Raw genomic sequence first — 23,309 nt, forward strand, 5'->3', positions numbered from 1 at the left:
GAAAAAGGCAAATATAGTGCCCATATTTTAAAAAGGAAAGAAAGAGAACCCAGGGAACTACAGACCGGTCAGCATCACTTCAGTCCCTGGCAAAATCATGGAGCAGGTCCTCAAGGAATCCATTTTGAAGAACTTGGAGGAGAGGAAGGTGATCAGGAACAGTCAACATGGATTCACCAAGGGCATGCCTGACCAACCTGATTGCCTTCTATGATGAGATAACTGGCTCTGTGGATATGGGGAAAGCGGTGGATGTGATATATCTTGACTTTAGCAAAGCTTTCGATACAGTCTCCCACAGTATTCTTGCCAGCAAGTTAAAAAAGTATGGATTGGATGAATGGACTATAAGGTGGAAAGAAAGCTGGCTAGATTGTCGGGCTCAACAGGTAGTGATCAACGGCTCGATGTCTAGTTGGCAGCCGGTATCAAATGGAGTGCCCCAGGGGTCGGTCCTAGGGCCGGTTTTGTTCAATATCTTTATCAATTATCTGGATGATGGGATTAATTGCACCCTCAGCAAGTTCACAGATGACACTAAGCTGGGGGGAGAGGTAGATATGCTGGAGGGTAGGGATAGGGTCCAGAGTTACCTCGACAAATTGGAGGACTGGGCCAAAAGAAATCTGATGAGGTTCAACAAGGATAAGTGCAGAGTCCTCCACTTAGGAAGGAAGAATCCCATGCACCGCTACAGATTGGGGACCGACTGGCTAAGCAGCAGTTCTGCAGAAAAGGACCCGGGGATTACAGTGGACGAGAAGCTGGGTATGAGTCAGCAGCGTGCCCTCATTGCCAAGAAGGCCAACGGCATATTGGGCTATATTATTAGGAGCATTGCCAGCAAATAGAGGGAAGTGATTATTCCCCTCTATTTGGCACTGGTGAGGCCAAACCTGGAGTATTGTGTCCAGTTTTGGTCCCCCCCCCCGCTACAGAAGGAATGTGGACAAATTGGAGAGAGTCCAGCGGAGGGCAACAAAAATAATTAGGAAGCTGGGGCACATGACTTACGAGAAGAGGCTGAGGGAACTGGGGTTATTTAGTCTGCAGAAGAGAAGAGTGAGGGAGGATTTGATAGCAGCCTTGCTATCAAACTACCTGAAGGGGAGTTCCAAAGAGGATGGAGCTTGGCTGTTCTCTGTGGTGGTAGATGCTAGAACAAGAAGCAATAGTCTCAAGTTGCAGTGGAGGAGGTCTAGGCTGGATATTAGGAAACACTATTTCACTAGGAGGCTGGTGAAGCAGTGGAACTGCTATGGGTTGCCTAGGGAGGTGGTGGAATCTCCATCCGTAGAGGTTTTTGAGGCCCAGCTTGACAAAGCCCTGGCTGGGATGATTTAGTTGGTGTTGGTCCTGCTTTGAGCAGAGGATTGGACTAGATGACCTCTTGAGGTCTCTTCCAACCCTAATCTTCTATGATTCTATGATTCTTCTATGATTCTATATTTGTGTGGGTTTTTGCTCTCAAATAACCTGATGCAGCCTGTGATAGGAAATGGAACAGACACAGGCTTTTCTATCTTCTGCTATTTCCCCATATGTTGATTATTTATGTTTTTCTGGAACAGCCCCTCTTGACTTGCTAATTTTTTCCTGTTTTGTGCGTAGGCAACATTAGAAGCTACTTCTCTTTTAGGAGCTTCAGTGTGTGTGCAGCCTCCAGAAGCCAGATCTCCATTATGGGAGATCTTCAGAGAGTTCTCAGCAAAGGAGAATATGCCCCCTTCACATCCGCTCCTATGTTTGAAAGCAACTTTGTCCAGGTAAACAGCATTTATATGAAATTGTTTGGCACTGATGGTTTGACATACCTTACATAGAGAATTTCCATTTTTATTCCCCAGTGTGGTTGCTGCCCACTCCTTTGTTCATTTCTACTATTCTCATTCTCTGTCTCACTCTAACACTTGTATATTCCCCTTCTCATACACACTTATCCTACTCTCCCCTCACATACATTGAGCCAGATACCCAGCTATGCTACTGCTGCACGCAGCTCACCTGGAGGGGAGAGCAAAGGTGGCTTTGTGAGCCCTTTTCTCTCTTCCACACCCTTATTCTGGGAATAACTGGGTGCTGATTCAACCCCCTGTGCAACTTAGAGCAGCCTTAAGGTTGCACCCAATTGCAACAGCTCCTAAGTGGTCATTCTAGCAAATCTTGGCCTGTGTCTCCGATATCTCCTCATAAATATCTAACCATCAGCTCAAGATCAACATGGGAAAAACAGACCTCCTAAACTTCCCCAACCAAAAACCTTCCCCACTCCCTCCTTTCTCAGTCACTGTGGCCAACATCACCATCCTACCTGTCACTCAGATCCATAACCTGAGTGTCATCTTCGAATCTGCCCTCTTTCTGTGGTCCTCGCATACAGGCTGTCTAAATCTTGCCAATTCTTTCTCCAAAAGACCCCCTAAAATACAGCCGTTCCTATCCATCAGCACTGCTGAAACTCCTACCCAGGCTCGCCTTATCTCGCATCTCAGTAACTGCATCAACCTTTTCTTTGGCTTCGACAAATGCAGTCTTGCTCTGCTCGTATTAATTCAGAATGCTGTTGCAAAGACCATCTTCCTAGCCCATCATTTTAACCAAGTCACCCATCTCTTTACATCCCTCCACTTCCTTCCCTTTCCCACATCAAACATAAGCTGCTTGTCTTACAATCGATCCCCTCCCTGTCTTGCATCACTTATTTGCTATCAAGATGTTGACTTCTGCCCCCAATCAGCCCATGATACCAGCCTCTATCACCCTCTGGTTACATTTTCAAACAAACATCTTAGTGTTTTCTCCCATGCTGCCCATTTATCTTTGCGAGGGTGTTCCCCATAAATATCAAGAATGCTGAAACCATTGCCTATCATGCTGACCAATATTGTGTCATATATTCCTTTTACTACCTAGCCGGTCCATCTGTCTCTATTTGTTGTCTCTTATCTTTATACTTAGATTGTAATTCATTGGGGCAGAGACCATCTTTTTGGTTTGTTTGTAAAGCACCTAGAACAATGAGGTCTTGATGCATGACTAGAGCGCTTAGGTGCTACAGTAATACAAATCAACAAATAAATAATAATTATTAATAATAATAATGGTTCACCAGAGCATTGCAGCTCTCTTGCCATGCCCCCTTCACCAGGGGCCATGAGAAGTGGTAATGCAGAGATGGCTCTGTGCCATCCAGGGATATTAGGTACTCAGATACCACAATGATGGGCACAACATAAGAACTAATAGCTGAATATATCTCCATCTAGCTGATTATGCCAGCTTTCCAACCTCTCTTCATTCTTACTCGCTTCCTTCTCCTCCCTTTCCCTTTCTTCATACACACGCCCCTCTCATACGTTTACATTCCCTTATCTTCTCACCACCTGAGTTGTGAGAGTCCCAGGCAAGTGGTACCACAATAGGTCTGTGTAGTGTATTATCATTGTGATGGCTCCATGACATACTGCAGTGACTTTGTTTTTGTATGCAGGTTAATAGGAGAGGTGAACCAATTTATGTTCATAATCGCCCCAACTGTGTGACTGTAGGCATCTGTGCATCCAGCCCCAGCCTGTCACTGCCCAATGTGATGCTGCTAGCACACACAGTGCCTACATCTTCCCAGGAAGCTGTGTCAAAGCCCTGGAAGGCCTCAAAGCAGCCATCCTCCATGGAGCAGCTAGTACTCAGCAGGTACAAAGAAGGGGTTAAGTCAGTTCACAGAGCATGCTTTCCACAAAGGCTTTTTGTGGATCTTGGTCATATCTTGGACAGGTTTGTAACCAGGTGTCTCTCCACTAGTGTCCATTTAGTAATGCTGTCCTTTGGATGAAACATTAGCTAAAACATGCATCCTTTGGCCAATCTCCAGTGGCCATTCCAAGCCAAATGCATAAAAAACACTTAAGTAAATCTATAAATATATCAAAGAAATTGTCTCTCATCTTATACGTAGATTGCTCTGTGGTTGTACAGTGCCTAACACAATGGCCTCCTGGTCCATGTTTAGGCTCCTAGGTGCAGCCAGAATACAAATAATAATGAATAATATTAAAAGCAGGACAGCCTGTAAGAGAATTGGTGGACTTGCTGGGTCACCAGGGAGCAATCAAGGGGAATAGGGCATATCAGAGAAGCTAATGTTGTTTGCATGAGTTTTTACCGTAAAGGATGCTGGGGAGACACCTACTCAAAATATACTTTTTTCAGGTAATAAAAATGAAATGTCAGCAGAGGAGGTGTTGGGACAAAATGATAAAGAGCAACAGGTCACCAGGAATGGATGGCATACATCCAAGAGCTCTGGTAAATTGGAGAGGGTTCAGAGAAGAGCCACAAGAATGATTAAAGGATTAGAAAACATGCTGTATAGTGAAAGACTCAAAGAGCTCAATCTATTTATCTTAACAAACAGAAGATTAAGGGGTGATTTAATTGCTATCTATAAGTATCTACATGGGGAACAAATATTTAATAATGGGTTCTTCAATCAAGCAGAGACAGGTATAACACAATGCAAGGACTGGAAGTTGAAGCTAGACAAATTGATACTGGAAATTAGGTATAAATTTTTATCAGTGGCAGTAATTAACCTCTGGAACAATTTACCAAGGGTCATGTGGATTCTCCATCACTGGCAATTCTTAAATCAAGACTGGATGTTTTTCTAAAAGAAATGTTCTAGGAATTATTTTTGGAGAAGTTCTATGGCCTGTGTTATATAGGAGGTAAGCCTAGATGATCACAATGGTAGTTTCTGTGGACTCTATAAGAATTAAGTGGTTGAGCTGATAACAAAATATACAATCTCTTTAAAATCCGTAACCATACCGAAAGACCAGAGGGTAACAAATGTTGTTACTATCTGTTCAGTAAAGGCCTTATGGATGGTAATTAAGAGATATTGTAACTTTAGTACTAGGAAAACCGGTTGAAACAATAATGAAAAATAGAATTACTAAACACATGATCATGCTTCTTTAAATTGTTCAAATTTTTTTAGCATGTTAGCAAAATTGTGGATAAAGGAAAACTGGTTGATAGAATTCATTTAGATTTCAAAAAGCCTCTACCAAATTTTCTCACAAGAAGCTAAATAGTTATGGAGCAGGAGGTGAACTATTATCTTGCTTTTGAAACAGGCTGAAATACAAAAAACAAAGTAGGAATAAATTAGTTAATTTTCAACATGGCCAAAGGCTAACATTGGGGTGCTCTAAGTTTTCATACTCGGACTAGTGTTGTTTAATATATTGATTGATTATCTGTAAAAGAGTGAACAATAAAGTGGCAAAATTTACAGATGACTCAAAATAATTTGGGTTACTTAAAACCAGAGAAGACTGTGAAAAACTCCACAGGAACCTAACAAAAGGAGATAAACGGGCAATCTGATGAGAGACGAAATTCATTGTTGGAAGGAATAATTTGAACTACTCACTCTGAAACAAATTACTAGGTTATATATTAATTGTAACCACTTAGAAAAATGATCTGGACACAGGGAAGGATTAACCTTTTGTGGGCCCCTATGTAGTCACTGTGAGCTCTGAGTGTGGGCCTGGTATGGCAGTGCCATTGGTGCCATAGTATACCCGGTACTGAATTTCAGAGACATTTTTCATTTTGATCACACACCTCTACATGACCACATGCATTGCCATACACCGCTCCCTCAGCCCTCAGTTTTTCTCATTGAGCTGTACACTCATGTGAGTTTACCAATGTCCACAGTAAGTAGAACTTTCATAGCGATCAGGGAAACTTCCCACAGATTTATCTCCTTCCTCATTCAGACCTTCTATAGCCATGTCTCCAGTACCACCCTATATCACTAGTCACGGTATGTGGTCCTAGTCTCAGCTCAAAGTTCCAAAGCCAGCAGATACCTGATCAGTTCTGACAAATCCCTCCCTCAGCACCCATCCTGCCATTTGAGCAAGCCACTTGCAAATACCGTTTCCCCAAAGTGAGGACTTAGCCCTTGGGAATCTGAAGACACCAGCCTTTCTCCCTCTGCTCCCATCTACATGCTAGTCTACTACCTGATCACCACCACCTCTCCCCGTGCTTGTTTCCTTTCTACTTTGGACATGCTCCCCAGCCAGCTGGGGCTATTCTCCCGCTGCAAGCCTGACCTGCTTCCTCTTTCCCTGCTTCCCTTGACATTCCTTTCCTACTGGTGACCTCTGTTCCTTGAGGTTAATTCCAGTTTCTTTATCTGCTCTAGCTTAATGGCCCCCAGTAGTCACAGAGCCACCTGCAGCTCCTCTGGCTATAGCTGTGGGGCCAATTGCCAGAGGCCAGCCTTAGATAGCTGTAGCTACTAGTCAAGGGCGGGGTGGCAATTCCAAGGCTGAGCATGTTTGAACCTTGCAACGGCAGCACTAGGGACTCTAAATCCTCAGCGCTGGCCCTAAATGCTTCCCTCCTCTAGGCCATGGCTTTAAGTACCTGAGATGCCCATCACTTGCAGCAGTGGCCACCAGTTTCCACGCACCCCTCAGCTAGTACATAGTCGTGAAGAAAGTGCAGCCTCAATGATTTTGGAGGCTGGGATGCCAGGAGGTTCCCATCCCTGAGCAGCAGCTCTGCAACAAGCTCACATGGCCCCCCTCCGCTGGGGGACCAGGAGCCTGTGAAGACCACGTAGTTACCCTGTGTATAACCAGTTCTGTCCAATGCCTGTTGAAGTGAATGGGAGTCTTTTCATGATCTTTAATGGGCTGTGTATAGAAGCAAAGTACCCAATTCTAGACTCTAGAAGCAAAGCGCATTCTATGCTGCACTGGTTTACTATTGTGACAGGAAGGTCTCACATTACTTAGTGCAGTGTTTCCCAAACTTGGGACGCCGCTTGTTCAGGGAAAGCCCCTGGCGGGCCGGGCCAGTTTGTTTGCCTGCCGCGTCCACAGGTTCGGCTGATCGTGGCTCCCACTGGCCGTGGTTCGCCGCTGCAGGCCAATGGGGGCTGCAGGAAGCAGCGCGGGCTGAGGGACATACTGGCCGCCGCTTCCCGCAGCCCCCATTGGCCTGCAGCGGCGAACTGCAGACAGTGGGAGCCGTGATCGGCCAAACCTGCAGACGCGGCAGGTAAACAAACCGGCCCAGCCCTCCAGGGGCTTTCCCTGAACAAGCGGCATCCCAAGTTTGGGAAACACTGACTAGTGAATAAGCAACATCTCCTACAGCATCTAACTTTTTCTGAGAGGCTTCCCACCCAATTACTAAATGTAAACCTGCTTCGCTTACAAGGGCTGAAAATATCAGGTAGTATGGTCACAAAAGCAAGGCACTTCTGAATTCAGTAGAAATTTTGGATGTGCACAGAACACAGACAGGACTGGTTCCCGCATGATTACAGAACTGCAGTAAAGTGGAACAATTTTCAGGTTGTGTGATTGGACGATACCTGGATCCATATTATTAAACTGTCCTACATAAATGAGGAAAAGTTGAGGTGCCTTTGTTATCCTTTTGTTCCACTCTTCGTTTCTATGGGGAATTTGCCAGTGCAATATTACTGACTTCCTTTTAAACAAACAAAACTAAAAAAAATGGTAATGGCTGTTGAAAATAGCAATTCCAGTCCTAGTTAGGACTGGGACATGCCAGCATTTGTTGCTCAATTTTATCCTACTTTTTCTACAGCAAGTTACAGTGGATCAGCATATCTGATTTGGGAGAAATGAAGTAACAGCAGCCTAAATTGAGCTTGAGCACTCCTGAATTTTGAGAGTGTTCAGATCTGGAAGGCAGGGGCTAGATTCCCTTTCTGAATATTAGATAAATCTGGAAAGGAAAAGCCAATTTCTGCTTCCATGGCTCAGATGTGGAAATCCTCCTATGTGCCTGGTACTGTATCTAAAGCTGCCCAGGTCCACTAATAGAGCTTTCCCTCCCTTACTTATCATTTTAACTTCTGGTGGGATCTACATACCTCCCTTGCTAGGCTTCAGATAAAGAGGTGCACTGTCCATTTAGTCCACCCAATTCCTTCTTTGGGGGCTGCCAGGCGAGGTCACACCAGCATCCCTAATCCAGTCTGGGGAAGTCATCTGAGGGTGATATCTGGGCCAAAGCCTTCTACTCCTTGGGGCATACTTGTTCCCCATTCACATCCCCTTCTAGCAGCCAGCTCTCCATTCACAGGAAACTGTAACGCATGGGGTCTCAGCTTCCCTACTCCCTCCCACTCCCTTTCCTGTTAATAGCTGCCAAGGGAATGCTGGGAAACAGTTCCTTCCTCCCATAGGCAGGGAGCTGGCCAAGGAACTGCAGCTCCCAGGGCCCCTTAGGTTCTCAGCTCCCATGCTGTATCCCTACCTCTCCGAGGCTGCTCTCAGGGCCTCCGCTTCTGCAGTGCTGTGAGAGGGAAGGAAGTGAGTGTTATACAGCTCCTTCTCAGCTAGGGTCCGGCGCTATGGAGCTATTGGGTAAATCCAGTACTGTCTGGACATCATTGTGTGCAGCACAATAAAACCTCTGTTCAATGTGAAGTAGCAATCAAGAAGTCAAACAAAATGTTAGTACATATAAAGGATGGGATAGGATATAATAGTGAATAGATAGACTACTGATTGATCATAGGAACATAGGAATTGTCATACCTGGAAATTAAAGGCTCAAGGGCACTTTTCAGAAAGAAGAAGGGTTAATTGTAGTGTCCTAGTCAATCTACTGTGCCCTTTCTCAAAAATCAGGCTTTAATGTCACAGGTGCTGTGAGTTATTGCAGAGCACCTCTCCCACAAAGGGCATAGTGGCATCTGAAAAGAGAGTCTCCGGGTACACTCACCATGCTTTTCCCAACAAACTTCTCCCCTGCAGTCAGGATGTGCCCCCAGAGAAGACAGACACAATGCCTTCTTTGAGAAGAGTCTGCATGCATTTCCCTTCAGACTACTCCCCCTGCATCCCATTTCCTGAATCACGCAATGGATATAGAAAAGGAGTACTTGTGGCACCTTAGAGACTAACAAATTTATTTGACCATAAGCTTTCGTGAGCTACAGCTCACTTCATTGGATGCATGCAGTAGAAAATACAGTGGGGAGATTTTATGTACACAGAGAACATGAAACAATGGGTGTTACCATACACACTGTAACGAGAGTGATCAGGTAAAATGAGCTATTACCAGCAAGGGAGGGGAAAATAACCTTTTGTAGTGATAATCAAGATGGGCCATTTCCAGCAGTTGGCAAGAACGTGTGAGGAACAGTGGGGGGCGGCCAGGGGGGGGGAATAAACATGGGGAAATAGTTTTACTTTGTGTAATGACACATCCAATCCCAGTCTTTATTCAACCCTAACTTAATTGTGTCCAGTTTGCAAATTAATTCCAATTCAGCAGTCTCTCGTTGGAGTCTATTTTTGAAGTTTTTTTGTAGAAGAATTGCCACTTTTAGGTCTGTAATCGAGTGACCAAAGAGACTGAAGTGTTCTCCGACTGGTTTTTGAATGTTATAATTCTTGATGTCTGATATGTGTCCATTTATTCTTTTACGTAGAGACTGTCCGGTTTGGCCAATGCACATGGCAGAGGGGCATTGCTGGCACATGATGGCATATATCACATTGGTAGATGTGTAGGTGAACGAACTTCTGACAGTGTGGCTGATGTGATTAGGTCCTATGATGGTGTCCCCTGAATAGATATGTGGACAGAGTTGGCAATGGGCTTTGTTGCAAGGATCAGTTCCTGGGTTAGTGTTTTTGTTCTGTGGTGTGTGGTTGCTGGTGAGTATTTGCTTCAGGTTGGGGGGCTGTCTGTAAGCAAGGACTGGCCTGTCTCCCAAGATCTGTGAGAGTGATGGGTCGTCCTTCAGGATAGGTTGTAGATCCTTGATGATGCGTTGGAGAGGTTTTAGTTGGGGGCTGACGGTGATGGCTAGTGGCGTTCTGTTATTTTCTTTGTTGGGCCTGTCTTGTAGTAAGTAACTTCTGGGTACTCTTCTGCCTCTGTCAATCTGTTTCTTCACTTCAGCAGGTGGGTATTGTAGTTATAAGAACGCTTGACAGAGATCTTGTAAGTGTTTGTCTCTGTCTGAGGGGTTGGAGCAAATGCAGTTGTATCACAGAGCTTGGCTGTAGACGTTGGATCATGTGGTATGGTCTGGATGAAAGCTGGAGGCATGTAGGTATGCATAGCGGTCAGTAGGTTTCTGGTCATTACACAAAGTAAAACAGATCTTGGGAGACAGGCCAGTCCTTGCTTACAGACAGCCCCCCAACCTGAAGCAAATACTCACCAGCAACCACACACCACACAACAAAAACACTAACCCAGGAACCGATCCTTGCAACAAAGCCCGTTGCCAACTGTATCCACATATCTATTCAGGGGACACCATCACAGGGCCTAATCACATCAGCCACACTATCAGAGGCTTGTTCACCTGCACATCTACCAATGTGATATATGCCATCATGTGCCAGCAATGCCCCTCTGCCATGTACATTGGCCAAACCGGACAGTCTCTACGTAAAAGAATAAATGGACACAAATCAGACGTCAAGAGTTACAACATTCAAAAACCAGTCAGACACTTCAATCTCTTTGGTCACTCGATTACAGACCTAAAAGTGGCAATTCTTCTACAAAAAAACTTCAAAAACAGACTCCAACAAGAGACTGCTGAATTGGAATTAATTTGCAAACTGGACACCATTAACTTAGGCTTGAATAAAAACTGGGAATGGATGTGTCATTACACAAAGTAAAACTATTTCCCCATGTTTATTCCACCCCCACCCCCCCACCCAGTCGCCCTTCACTGTTCCTCACACGTTCTTGTCAACTGCTGGAAATGGCCCACCTTGATTATCTCTACAAAAGGTTATTTCCTCCCCCTTGCTGGTAATCGCTCACCTAACCTGATCACTCTCGTTACAGTGTGTATGGTAACACCCATTGTTTCATGTTCTCTGTGTATATAAAATCTCCCCACTGTATTTTCTACTGCATGCATCCAATGAAGTGAGCTGTAGCTCACGAAAGTTTATGCTCAAATAAATTGGTTAGTCTGTAAGGTGCCACAAGTACTCCTTTTCTTTTTGCGAATACAGACTAACACGGCTGCTACTCTGAAACCTGTTGCAATGGATATAGTGCCTCCTGTAAGCAGAGACTCTAGCTGGTCTCACACCGGAGTTTTCTTGTAGGTTCTTCCCCTTGAGGTTTGTGGAGATCACCGTTCACAATGCTGAGAAACGTCGCCTCAAGCTGAAGCTGGCAAGTGGCCGCTCCTTCTACCTGGAGCTCTGTGCCCCACCAGACAAGCAGTGCCTGCTCTTCTGTCAATGGTTGCAGCTCATTTCTCTCTTGAAACTTCCCCGAGATGACTACAACAATACTCAAGTCAATATAGTGTATGAGAATTTTAATGGGCAGCAAGCTGAGAGAACGCAAGGCACAAGGAACCAGTCAGACAAAGTGAGTCTTTGGCACTGGTTCGTAAAAAAATTCACATGCTTGCTCCACCATTCCTTATTATTGCACAAGTCAGAGCTTGTGCAATAGATAAGAATTCAAAGGAGTTACAATTCTGTTTATAAGGAGTTTATATAAAAATAACTGGCCTGCCAGAAGCTCCCTACAGAATCTGAGGGTGGTGGCAGCCAGGTGGCAGCCAGTAGTGCAGCCCTGCTTGGTTATTTGGATGTCAAGAAGTGGGTAACTGACACCATTGTTCTGGATTTCATTTTCCTGATATTTTGGGGGATGGGTTGCTGCAGCCTTTAATGGCACTTCCCTTCTGAATTTCCCCTCTGATGTGGGGGCAAAGGGCAGAGCAGAAGAGGCATAACATAGCTGAGTTTCCTGTACTTTCTTTGCATTGGGATAGTTTGCAGTTGTGACTTTTATATCATCTCCTTGAGAAGTAACCAGAGCCCTTAAACCTTAGCCATCAGGCAGCACAAAACCAGGTCTCTGCTCCCAGATCAGAGCAAAGACAGAGGAAAACCCAGAGTAAGGATTGTTGGATATGGATGGGATGAAGAAAGGGAAAAGAAAACTTGCAATGTAGGTTATTAAACAGTGCTCAGGGGTTAATTTTGGTCAGCACTGACTTCCATGATCCCATGGAGAATGAACTCCTCACTTGTGCCCAGAAGAGGTTTCAGGGGTGTCAAATGTATGACCCATGGGCTGGATCTGCTCTGTGGATTTCCCATGAATCTTCAGGTTTGTCTTCATGACCCCAAAGTCAGTCCACACTTTGGGGGTGTGATTTATACAGTGTTCCAGTGTGCTGCACTCTAATTCACTATGTAGACTCTGCTAGTGTGCATTAATGCAGTCTTCTTTCAAACAGGACTACATTAATGTGCACTAAGGAACAGTTAGGGCACACCAGTAGGGTCGACATAGGGGAGTTGGAGCAACTGGTGCTTTCTACAAATCACACCCCCGTAGTCCAGACTCTGGTGCAGCAATCCAGCAAAACCTCATGCACAAGGGTAGAACCACTTGATTGCATTTTTAAGAGGCGCTGGAGAGGTGTGGGTCTGATGGTTGCTGGTACTTGTCCGGGTGAGGGAAAATGGCACTGAGGAGAGTAGATATGCCAACCTGACAAGTCAAAGAAAAGGAAACTTCCAGGTGAAGCTAAAAGCAATTGTCAACATGCGTTATCTTTATCTATTTCTATTTTAATAACTTTTTCAGAGTGTGACCCTACCAAGTGGCAGGGTATTGGACCAGGCCTGCCATATTGGTCAATAGGTCAATAGTCAGTGGCAAAGGGACAGGGTGGGGAAGTATCAGAGGGGTAGCCTTGTTAGTCTGTATACACAAAAACAACGAGGAGTCCTGTGGCACCTTAAAGACTAACAGATTTATTTGGGCATAAGCTTTTGTGGGTAAAAAAACTAACTTCTTCAGGTGCATGGAATGAAAATTACAGATGCAGGCATAAATATACTGACACATGAAGAGAAGGAAATTACCTAACAAGTGGAGAACCAGTGCTGACAGGGCCAATTCAATCAGGGTGGATGTGTTCCACTCGCAATAATTGATGAGGAGGTGTCAATACCAAGAGAAGGAAAATTGCTTTTGTAGTGAGCCAGCCACTCCCAATGCCTATCCAAGCCCAAATTAATGGTGTTAAATTTGCAAATGAAATTTAGCTCTGCAGTTTCTCTTTGAAGTCTGTTTTTGAAGTTTTTTTGTTGAAGTATGGCTACTTTTAAATCTGTTATAGAATGTCCAGGGAGATTGAAGTGTTCTCCTACTGGCTTTTGTATGTTACCATTCCTGATGTCTGATTTGTGTCCATTTATTCTTTTACATAAGACTGTCCAGTTTGGCCTATGTACGTGGCAAAGGGGCATTGCTGGCACATGATGGCAGATATCACATTAGTAAATGTGCAGGTGAATGAACCCCTGATGATGTGGCTTGTGTGGTTGGGTCCTCTGATGGTGTCCCTTGCATAGATATGGGGACAGAGTAGGCAACGGGGTCTGTTACAGGGATTGGTTCCTGGGTTAGCGTTTCTGTGGTGTGGTGTGTGGTTGCTGGTGAGTATTTGCTTCAGGTTCGAGGGCTGTCTGTAAGTGAGGACTGGCTTGCCTCCCAAGGTCTGTGAGAGTGAGGGATTGTTTTCCAGGATAGGTTGATGATGTGCTGGAGAGGTTTTAGCTGGGGGCTGTACGTGATAGCCAGGATGGGGAAGTTTTCACTGCCATGGTCCCTGCTGTATTGGTCCCATGGGTAAGTAGTCCCATTTCTCAGGACTGTCAGTCTGATACTCCTAACCAACAGAAAATTCAATATAAATAAAGAATTGATAAATATGACATTATTTTCTGATCGCCACTCAGAGCCCCAGTGGTGCTGATCAGCTCCACCCTGAGCCTTTACTTTGTGCCCATTCCTATTGTCTTATTTGTTGGGTGTCTTCCTTATTCCCTACAGAGAGACACCCATCTAGAGACTCTGAATTCTATTGATATCCCAGAATCAGAGAAGGAGGAAGTTGCTAAGCGAGCATCCTCCAAGCGAGTCACCATCTCTGGCATAGTGGGTCCTATTGAAGAGTGTGGCAGCAGCAAGAGAGGGCTGGCAGTTGCCTCACGCAGCTCCATAATAAAAGAGATAAAAAGAGATCCCAGCATGCAGTCAGAGAAACAACAAAGAAAAGATCACCTGGAGGTAAAGAAGAACAAAAGCACAGAGAAGAAGAAATCCAGGTATGTGTGGTTGGGGAAATATTGATGCTAAGACAGAGGTCTCCACAGCTGAACTTTAGAGAATGAAAAGTGGCATGTTCCTGTCATTAGGGAGGTTATTCTTTCAGCAACACTTTAGAATTACTGTGATATTTCTGCTGCTGTATTAGGTTGAGCTGCTTAGGAATATAGATAGGGATTTTCAAAAGCACCTAGATGTGGGCTCCTCAGTCATACAGGCACTTTTGGAAATCCCATCCATAAATCTGTAATTAGGACCTAAATGAAAGTGACCTGATTGTCAAAGATTCTGAGCACCCACTGCTTACTCTGACTGCAGAAAGAGCTGCAAATGCTCAGCATATCAGAAAATCAGGCCACTTCGATTTAGGTGCCTAACTTTAGAGACCCATGTTCGAAATTTTTGACCATACTATTTGCCATACTAGATCAAACCAGAGGTCCAGTTGGTCCAGTATCTTGTGTCCTGAACTACATACTGGCCTATGGAGTTCAGTATCCTGCCTCCTTCTGTGCTGGAGCAGGTCTAACTAATTTCCTGCCTCTAGCAGTGCCCACTGACTTATGGTTCAGAGCAAGACACACCCCCATGCACCCATACTGCACCTAATTGTGCCATACTGCAAGAAGGGATTGAGGAGATTCCATCCTCTTCCCATCCCCAGCCTTTACCCCGCAGGTGGCTTTACATCCAGAAGTGTGAAATCCGATTACCTTTATCTTTACCTAAGTGTTGACAGTTACAAGTGTTGGAAGAGGTTTACAAAGGCACACAAAAAATAATTAGGTATCCAGCTCCCACTGACTTTACATTTGTGCCCTTGAAATTTCCACCCATTATTAGCTATACAATTATCCAAACACATATACAATGCACATAAAGAAGGGAGGAGATCTTGGCGCTGTAGCAGACTCTATTTGTAGAGAATGAAGCACTATCTAATTATACATGGAAAGCCATGAGCACATGCACCATATTTTCAGAACATTCAGAACTCATCACCTGGGGTAGGGGTGGAGGGCTTTGCGCACATCACTCTATCTGAATGTATATGTTCAAAAGAGCATGCTGCAAACCGCACATTTAGTCTGGTTCTCGAAAATTAGTTGGGTCTTTGTCCAATTTCTAGCAGCGAGGTGTTCAGATCATAAAACAACCACCATGATTAGCTCCCAGGAGTGTAGTTTCAGTGCAGAGACTAGGATTTATAAAGTTAGGGAAATTAACTTTCCCTCTTACCCCAAGAGATGATCTCTCTAGGTCAGGAATTAGATGAAATGTCACGGCAGTGAGGGAGAATATTGCATTGCTACTGTTCATGCTGCACCTGTAGATGAACAGAGGACTTCAGTTTCTGAGAATGTCAGTCTGGCACTTTTCACTAACACTAAATTCAGACACACAAATACACACTTTAATAATCAAATATAAATATTTTAACAATATTATTGTAATGGATAGTTTTTAATTTTATATACAATGGTTTCCAGCTCATTAGCACATTTATATAGCAAATAAGGCAGGGGTAGGGTCCCACTGGCATTTCTGCCAATTGGGCTTAGCCCACACCTTACTCTTCATGGTGTGATTACAAGCAAAAAAAGTAACTTTGTAAACGTGGCATTGTGGGGTTCCATGTTTGTCTTTCAATTACTCCATATCACGCATGCTCAGTTTATGGGTAAAAAGACATCTTTCTAACTGACAGGATCACAAACCCAATGTATTATCTTAATATCTATCTGTCATTTTGTCTCCAACAACAATGGTAATAATAATTCTTTAAGCAAAGCTAAGCTGATGGCTGGGTTGGTGATGTGCAACAACATGGACCAGGAAAGTAACCACCCTTTCTATACTGCCCCAGTATACCTACACCTGCAATGTTGCATTCAGGTCTGAGAAGCACTAAAATACATAAAAGGTGCACATTCCAAAGGCCAGATTCTCATAACTTCAATGGGGGTTGCAAGTGCTGAATACCTCTTCAGATTTAGGCTATGTCTACACTTTACAAGGACTACAGCAACACAGCTGAAGCACCGCAGTTATGCCACTGTAGTGCTTAATGTACACACTTGCTACAGGTTTCAGAGTAACAGCCGTGTTAGTCTGTATTCACAAAAAGAAAAGGAGTACTTGTGGCACCTTAGAGACTAACCAATTTATTTGTATGCATCCGATGAAGTGAGCTGTAGCTCACGAAAGCTCATGCTCAAATAAATTGGTTAGTCTCTAAGGTGCCACAAGTACTCCTTTTCTTTTTACACTTGCTACAGTGTTGGAAGGGGTTTTTCTGTTGCTGTAGTAAATCCACGCCCTCAAGAGGCAGTAGCTAAGCTAATGGAAGAATTCTTCCATCCACCTAACTGTGTCTATACAAGGGCTTAGGTCAACTTAACTAAAGGAGTGTGAATTTTTCACAGCCCTAAGCAACATAGGTAGGTTGACCTAAGTTTTAGGTGTAGACCATAAATAGGGCCCTACCAAATTCACAGCAATGAAAAACACATCACAATCTTGAAATCTTGTCTCCCCATTGTGAAAGCTGGTCTTTTACCCTATACTACACAGATTTCACAGGGGAGACCAGCAGTTCTCAAATTGGTGGTCCTAACTCAAAAGGGAGGTAAGGGGGTGGGGTCGCAAGCTTATTTTAGGGGGATTACGGTATTGCCACCCTTACTTCTGCGCTGCCTTCAGCGCTGGGTGGCTGGAGAGTGGCAGCTGTTGGCTGGGCACCCAGCTCTGAAAGAAGTGCCCTGCCAGTAGCAGTGCAGAAGTAAGGATGGCAATACCATGCCATGCCACCCTTACTTCTGTGCTGCTGCCTTCAGATCTGGGTGGCTGGAAAGTGGTGGCTGCTGACTGAGGGCCCAGCTCTGCAAGAAGCAGTGCAGAAGTAAGGGTGGCAATACCATACCAGGCCATCCTTACTTTTGCGCTGCTGCTGACAGCAGCTCCACCTTCGGAGCTGGGCTCCTGGCCAGCAGCCGCTACTCTCCAGCTGCTCAGCTCTGAAGGCACCACAGAAGTAAGGGTAGCAGTACCACAAACCCTCCCCCCACCACACACACACCATAACCTTGCAACCCCCACACACAAGTCCTTTTTGGGTCAGGACTCCTACATTTACAACACTGAATTTTCAGATTTAAATAGCTGAAATCATTAAATTTATGGTTTTTAAAATCCTAATAACCAAGAAATTGACCAAAATGGACCGTGAATTTGGTAGGGCCCTAGCCATAAAAACCAGGCCTTAGTCCCAAGAACAAAGAATAGTTATTTAGAGTGGTATACAGAAGTATGAGTAATTCGATGAAATTAAGAAAGGGAATATTTAAGATCTGTAAGATATTCAGTGAGATCTGTTAGGCTCTGGAACAGACCCTGGAGGAGAGTTGCACATGCCTCGTTATTTGGGAGTTTTAAAACAAAACTGGGAAAAAATAATAAATAAATGTAATACAGAGAATAATTTGGCAGTGGCAGGAAGATGACCTGGATGACCTAACAGGTGTTTTCTAAATGTATATTCTATGAATTTATGATATGCAAGAGAATCAAGTTTAAGCTGCTGTAGCTATATTCATTCTGCAGGACTAACAGAAGTGAAAACTTGTTTGTGTCAGTAAAGCTAGCAGATCTAAGTCAAAGTTACCCAGGGAGCAGATACTATGGGCCCTACTGTGCTTTTAAGACTCAAGCCTGTGTTGAGGGCAGGCAGTCTGGTGTCAGTACTAAGAGGGATTGTACCTTCCCAGTACACAACAGAATCATACAAGATGCACCATCCTACGTAGGTGTAGCCAGCATCCTCTCTCTGCTTGGCCAGCTCTGTGATCTGGTGTAGGAGCCCCACCACCTTCCTACCCTCTTCGGGGCTACTGCACCCATGGGGATATAGGGAAGGAGCAGATTCTTTGCACTCCTGAATGCATGGAGGCAAGTGGAAGAGAAGTGAAAACTTACTGTGACATTCACCTAGGCACCCATGCAAGGGCCAAGGACAATCTAGTCCTATATATGGAGTGACAAGGAGATTTTTATGTATTTCAGGCCATAAGCACACATTAACAGCATTAAATAGTTCAGATGCATGTTATGTAAGTGCAGTCCATAGCATCTAAATTTCCTGTATATTCTATCACACCTCCATTTCAAGGGCAGCTCTGTTACACAGAGTTAGCAAGGCATGTTTCAACTGCTGGCAGAGAGAGTTTAAAATAACAGAACGTATTATGTAATCCTCTTGTGAGTGTTTGTGACAGAACCGAGCAAGATTTTATCTTAACTTTCTATTTCCAGGGAAAATGTAGCAGAGTATAAAACAGAAAACAATTTGCAGGCTTCAGGTATGAATTAAATGTTTTAATATTTATTCCCTTTTCCAGCCCCACAGACAGTGTTCCTACACTGTTTTCCTACAATGCACAGGAGAGGCTGAAACTTGAGTAGCTGGGAGTCCCTACAGCCAGGATTTCTACACCATGGCCTATAGTGATTACTGCTGGGAGAAGCTAGGACTAGAGCACCTAGGAGTTCCTCATAGTCAGGATTCTTAGCCCATGCCATACAGTGTCTCGTGCAGAGTGAAGTTGGGTATCTAGTCACTGGGACCTTCCTGACCACCTGTACTTCTACAATCTTCCCAACAATGCCTCCTTCTGGAAGAAGCTGGCAACTGGACAATAAGCTTTCTCATAGTCTTTAGTCCTGTACAACTCCCTGCGTTAATATTTTCTCCTATATTTTCAGTGGATAAGTGGTGCTGTCTTTGCCTGCCAAATGATAGCAAGACACTGAGAGTGGATTTAATACATTATTGAACTCCCCCACCCTCTGGCTGAATTTGCTGTGTGCGCATCGTGCATACTAGTAAAGCAGAGACTTGAACCAGAGTTTTTGTAATCCTCCCCCATGAACCTCCTCCTCCAGCCAAGCCACAGAAATTGGAATGAATGGAAGTCACTCTGCATATTTTATGCCGTTACTTTCTCCACCTCTTTCTACTTGGCTTTTTGGTTATGGGTCACTCCTTTTCCTACCTGCTATGTGGTGACCTTGCAATGGCTCACCTGGCGTGGATGGCTCTCAGGATCCTATTGTGTTTTATTATGCACCCACCTTTAATTTTTTTAAAATTATAATAATCTCAAAACATTGTCTACCTGCACAAATCTCTTTCTCCTTAACTCACTTAATGTGTTAGTTCCTGTCCATTAATCTGGCTGGCTAAGAGTCTTGCTGCGTGTCTCTGTTTGCTTGTGGTTATGTACAGTATATGAATCTTTGTGACTGTCTCATCTATGATTCTCTTTCCTCCTTCTCCCACAATAGCCATTAAAGCCCACTTGGTGCAAGGACTATGGGCAGATGTGAATTAGCACAAATTCAGCACACTATCTCAATCCTTCCACCATATATACATGTACAACATTTACATTTCTCCAACATTAACATTTATGTGAAAAGTATTAAATTGAAAGGGGTCTGGGATTACACTTTCTTAGAAAATGTTTAATTTCAGTGCAATTTCCCACATTTTAGAAGATTTTAAGACAATCACACATAAATTGTGCAGAAAATGTTAACTTTGCCATACATTGTGCAGCAACTAGAATTCAATCCTTGAATATTGTGTCTAAAGTAAACTATATTCTGGTAAGATACCATACCTGAGGCTAAGATTTTGTCATGGATATTTTCAGTAAAAGTCACAGACAGGTCACGGGCAATAAAGAAAAATTCATGGAATCCTGTCCCTGACTTTTACTAAAAATATCCATGATAAAATGGAAAGGACTGGGCAGCTGAACCTATGGAGGCTCAGAGCTCCAGGGTCCCCCTGCGGCAGAGGGGAGTTTCAGGGTCTCCCTCCCCAGCGGCAGGGAGCTACAGGAATCCCCCTGCCCCGCATGGTGGCCAGAGGCTGCGGGGGTCTGCTTGCCCCCTTGCAGTGGAGAGGAGCTGTGGGGTTCCCCCTGTCCCACCACCGCGGTGGGAAGCTGCGGGGATCCCCCTGCTACCACCATGGTGGGGAGCTGCAGGGGTCCCCTTGCCCTGCGGCAGTGGCCAGGGAGCTGCAGTGGTCCCCTTGCTCCATGGTGATGGCAGGGAGCTGCCAGGATCTCCCTGCCCCATAACAGTGGCTGGGTAACTACAGGGGTCCCCCCTGCCGCCATAGCTGGCGGGGAGCTGTGGGGATCCCCCTGTCCCCTGCAGCATCCGGGAGCCGCAGGGTACCCACCCTGCCCATGGCAGCTGGGAGCTTGGGGGCCTGCTGCCTCAGGCAGTGGGGGTACCTCACTGCTCCCTGATACTGTGGGAGGCTGCGGGACCCTGCAGCGCCCAGCCACCACGGTGGAAGTCACGGATTCCATGACCTCCAGGACAAAATCGTAGCCTTAACCATGCCTAATAAACATGTATCAAAGCCACCAGAACCAAAATACCTTTGCATATCTCCCCATCACACACACACAACCAACCAACATTAAAGCATTCAGAAAACAGTATCAATATTGCACACAAAAAAGCATCAATGTTGCAAAAAGCCATGTAAAACCAAAGCAGATTTTATTTTGAAACAATGGTCCACCTGCCTTTTCACTACCAGATTTCCTGAGCATCCCTCCCCGACAGTCATGTCTCCATTTCCTGATTTATAAAACCAATCACTATATATATTTTGTGGTAGTGTGTTTTGCATAACCTTTTTATAAACAATAAAGAATGACTGACTTTATCTCCCCTGGTTCTTCCCTTTCTCTTCTTTCACATCATTGTTTTTCCTCCTGTGTCTAATTGCTTCTTTTCCTCAGTAATTTACAGTTTTTCAGCTTTCTCTCTAATTAACATTTTGTTCCCCCCTTTACCTCTCTAAATCTTTTATCCTTTCATAGTCTTTCTCTTCCCTTCCATATTCTTTCAATCCCCCTCCATGTTTCCTCCTCCAAACGTTTTTTTCCTTCTCTATGTTGCCCCCTCTTCCATTTTTCTTTTCTTCCTTCCTTGCTCCTCTCTCATTTCATTTGTTCTGTGATTCTTCCATCTCTCCTTCCTAAGGCCACTCTCAGGCAGAGGAAGTATCTCCTCATCCTGGGCCAGCTGTGGCCTGCAGACTGTGCACATCTCTCAATTACTGGTCAGCTTTTAGCAGGAACAGAAATGATCTTCAAACCCTGCTTAACAGCTGAAAAAGGTGACAGCACCCTGAAGGGGGTGTCAGCTGGTGTCAGGTATGCACAGACTTTTTACATCTCTCAGCTGTTCCATAGAGAATGAACCTCACTTACTTCTGGTGTGAGGTTAACAGCTGAGAAGTGGTTTGTGGGCGCAAGTGAGGGGTAATAGCTGTAGGGACACCCTACTATGGAACACAAAGCAGTGATTCTGGTAAACTCAATGCTGTGACCTCTTAAGAGGTGGTGACGAAAAGAGAAATGTCATAGCCCTGAATTGTGTGTGTGTGTGTATCTTTATGTGTGTTCTCTCTCTCTCTCTCTCTCTCTTTTGATTCCCTGCTTTCCTGGGCTTTATTTTCCTCGTGCTCATGCTGTTTCTTTACAGGAAATGAAAAGAGTGGCAGTAAATCTGGAGTAATCTGTTGCAAGTAGTATTTCAAAGGGGCTGATCAAGAGGAAAGAATTAAAAAAACAAAGCAAAGCAGTCTGAAGATGAGATACAATTGGAGCAGGAAAGAGATAGAAGAAAAATTACTCTAAAAACATCAAAACTGTCTCCTACTTTTTAATATTATGAAATTAAACATTGTTGAAACACTAACACTACCTCTTTATTTTTCTAATCCAATATGAACAACCAAAGAGATAGTAGTTTTGGTCCCTGCCAGTGGGCTCTAGATTCCCAGTGAGATATATGAGACCATTTTTCAGTGAAATGTCTGTTTTAATTTTAAATACTTATGCCAAAATATATGTCACACTTTTACGTGATGAAATGTGCTTCCTTTCAGAGCAACTTTCAGAGCGTTGTGGTGAGAAAAATGATGGCAGAATATAGAATACTCCTTTAATCAGTAGAAGCATTGCTTTCCTATTGGATTTTGCACAGGACATGCCTGTTGTGCTACTGAACATATCAGGCAAGTTGAGGTAGAACTCATCTGCTTTATGTACTATTGCCCCTTTTGACCTGAGTAGCTAAGTCAGCTTTCAGGGCCCTAAGGATGTTCCAGTTGGAAGTAGAAATTGATAGAGTATGATTTTATTTGATTCAGTTTTGTTTATTTACAAAGAATGTACAAAGTCCTGTGTCTCTGAACACAGAAAGAATCAAGAACAAAGGGAGCAGTTTCTTGGATAACACCCCAAGGGTCTTTAGCCAACAGACCCAAATTGCTCTCTCTAGCTTTTTCCAGAGTCATACTGTGCTCTGTGGCTACTCCTGGGCTTTCTTGGTTTTTTCCTCTGCCTCTCTCTCTGTTCTTGTCTGTGTCCTCAGTTTCTGAGTGTTCTCCCTCTCTCACACACACATACACCTACCCAAAACACTATTTAGCCCAAAAGCACTAGGACTCTCTCACACACACTTTTTATGTTAGGTAGGGCTTATGTTTACAGCTGTGTTCTGTGAAGGGTGAGTTCACACCTACCAACCTCAAAGGGATTTTAACCCAACCTATAACATGTTTTCATCCAGCTCATAACAGTACCAGTATTCCATTGTTAGCAGGATGGCAAAGAGCAGTAGTAGTGAATGGACCCCTCCAGCAACACGGTGCTCATTCTCTCTAGGTCAGGGCTTTAATTCAATATTGACTCAAGGAGAAGAGTGCCATTGACTGCATCACAAACACCATTTCTTACAGCACCTAATGGTTACCAGGATATGTCCCATTAACGTAATAAACAGGCCAAGAACCACTAAGCATATGATATCTAAGCCCTGGTCTACACTAGGACTTCAGGTCGAATTTAGCAGCATTAAATCGATGTAAACCTGCACCTGTCCACACGATGAAGCCCTTTATTTCAACTTAAAGGGCTTTTAAAATTGATTTCTGTACTCCACCCCTGACAAGTGGATTAGCGCTTAAATCGGCCTTGCCGGCTCAAATTTGGGGTACTGTGGACACAATT

At 44.2% G+C, this 23,309-nt stretch overlaps 1 protein-coding gene across 1 annotated transcript; it reads left to right on the forward strand.

Moving 5' to 3' along the window:
• Positions 1 to 1,682: 1,682 nt before the first annotated feature.
• GARIN2 (golgi associated RAB2 interactor family member 2) lies at positions 1,683 to 18,663 on the forward strand. The gene is made up of 5 exons (XM_075130048.1): positions 1,683 to 1,766; positions 3,491 to 3,693; positions 11,166 to 11,436; positions 13,927 to 14,201; positions 18,600 to 18,663. Exons 1-5 carry the CDS (start codon positions 1,683 to 1,685, stop codon positions 18,661 to 18,663), a joined length of 897 nt encoding a protein of 298 aa, XP_074986149.1.
• The last annotated feature ends 4,646 nt before the right edge of the window (positions 18,664 to 23,309 follow it).

This window comes from Caretta caretta, chromosome 6 (genome assembly GCF_965140235.1).
Source record: "Caretta caretta isolate rCarCar2 chromosome 6, rCarCar1.hap1, whole genome shotgun sequence".
Taxonomy (NCBI): Eukaryota; Metazoa; Chordata; order Testudines; family Cheloniidae; genus Caretta; species Caretta caretta.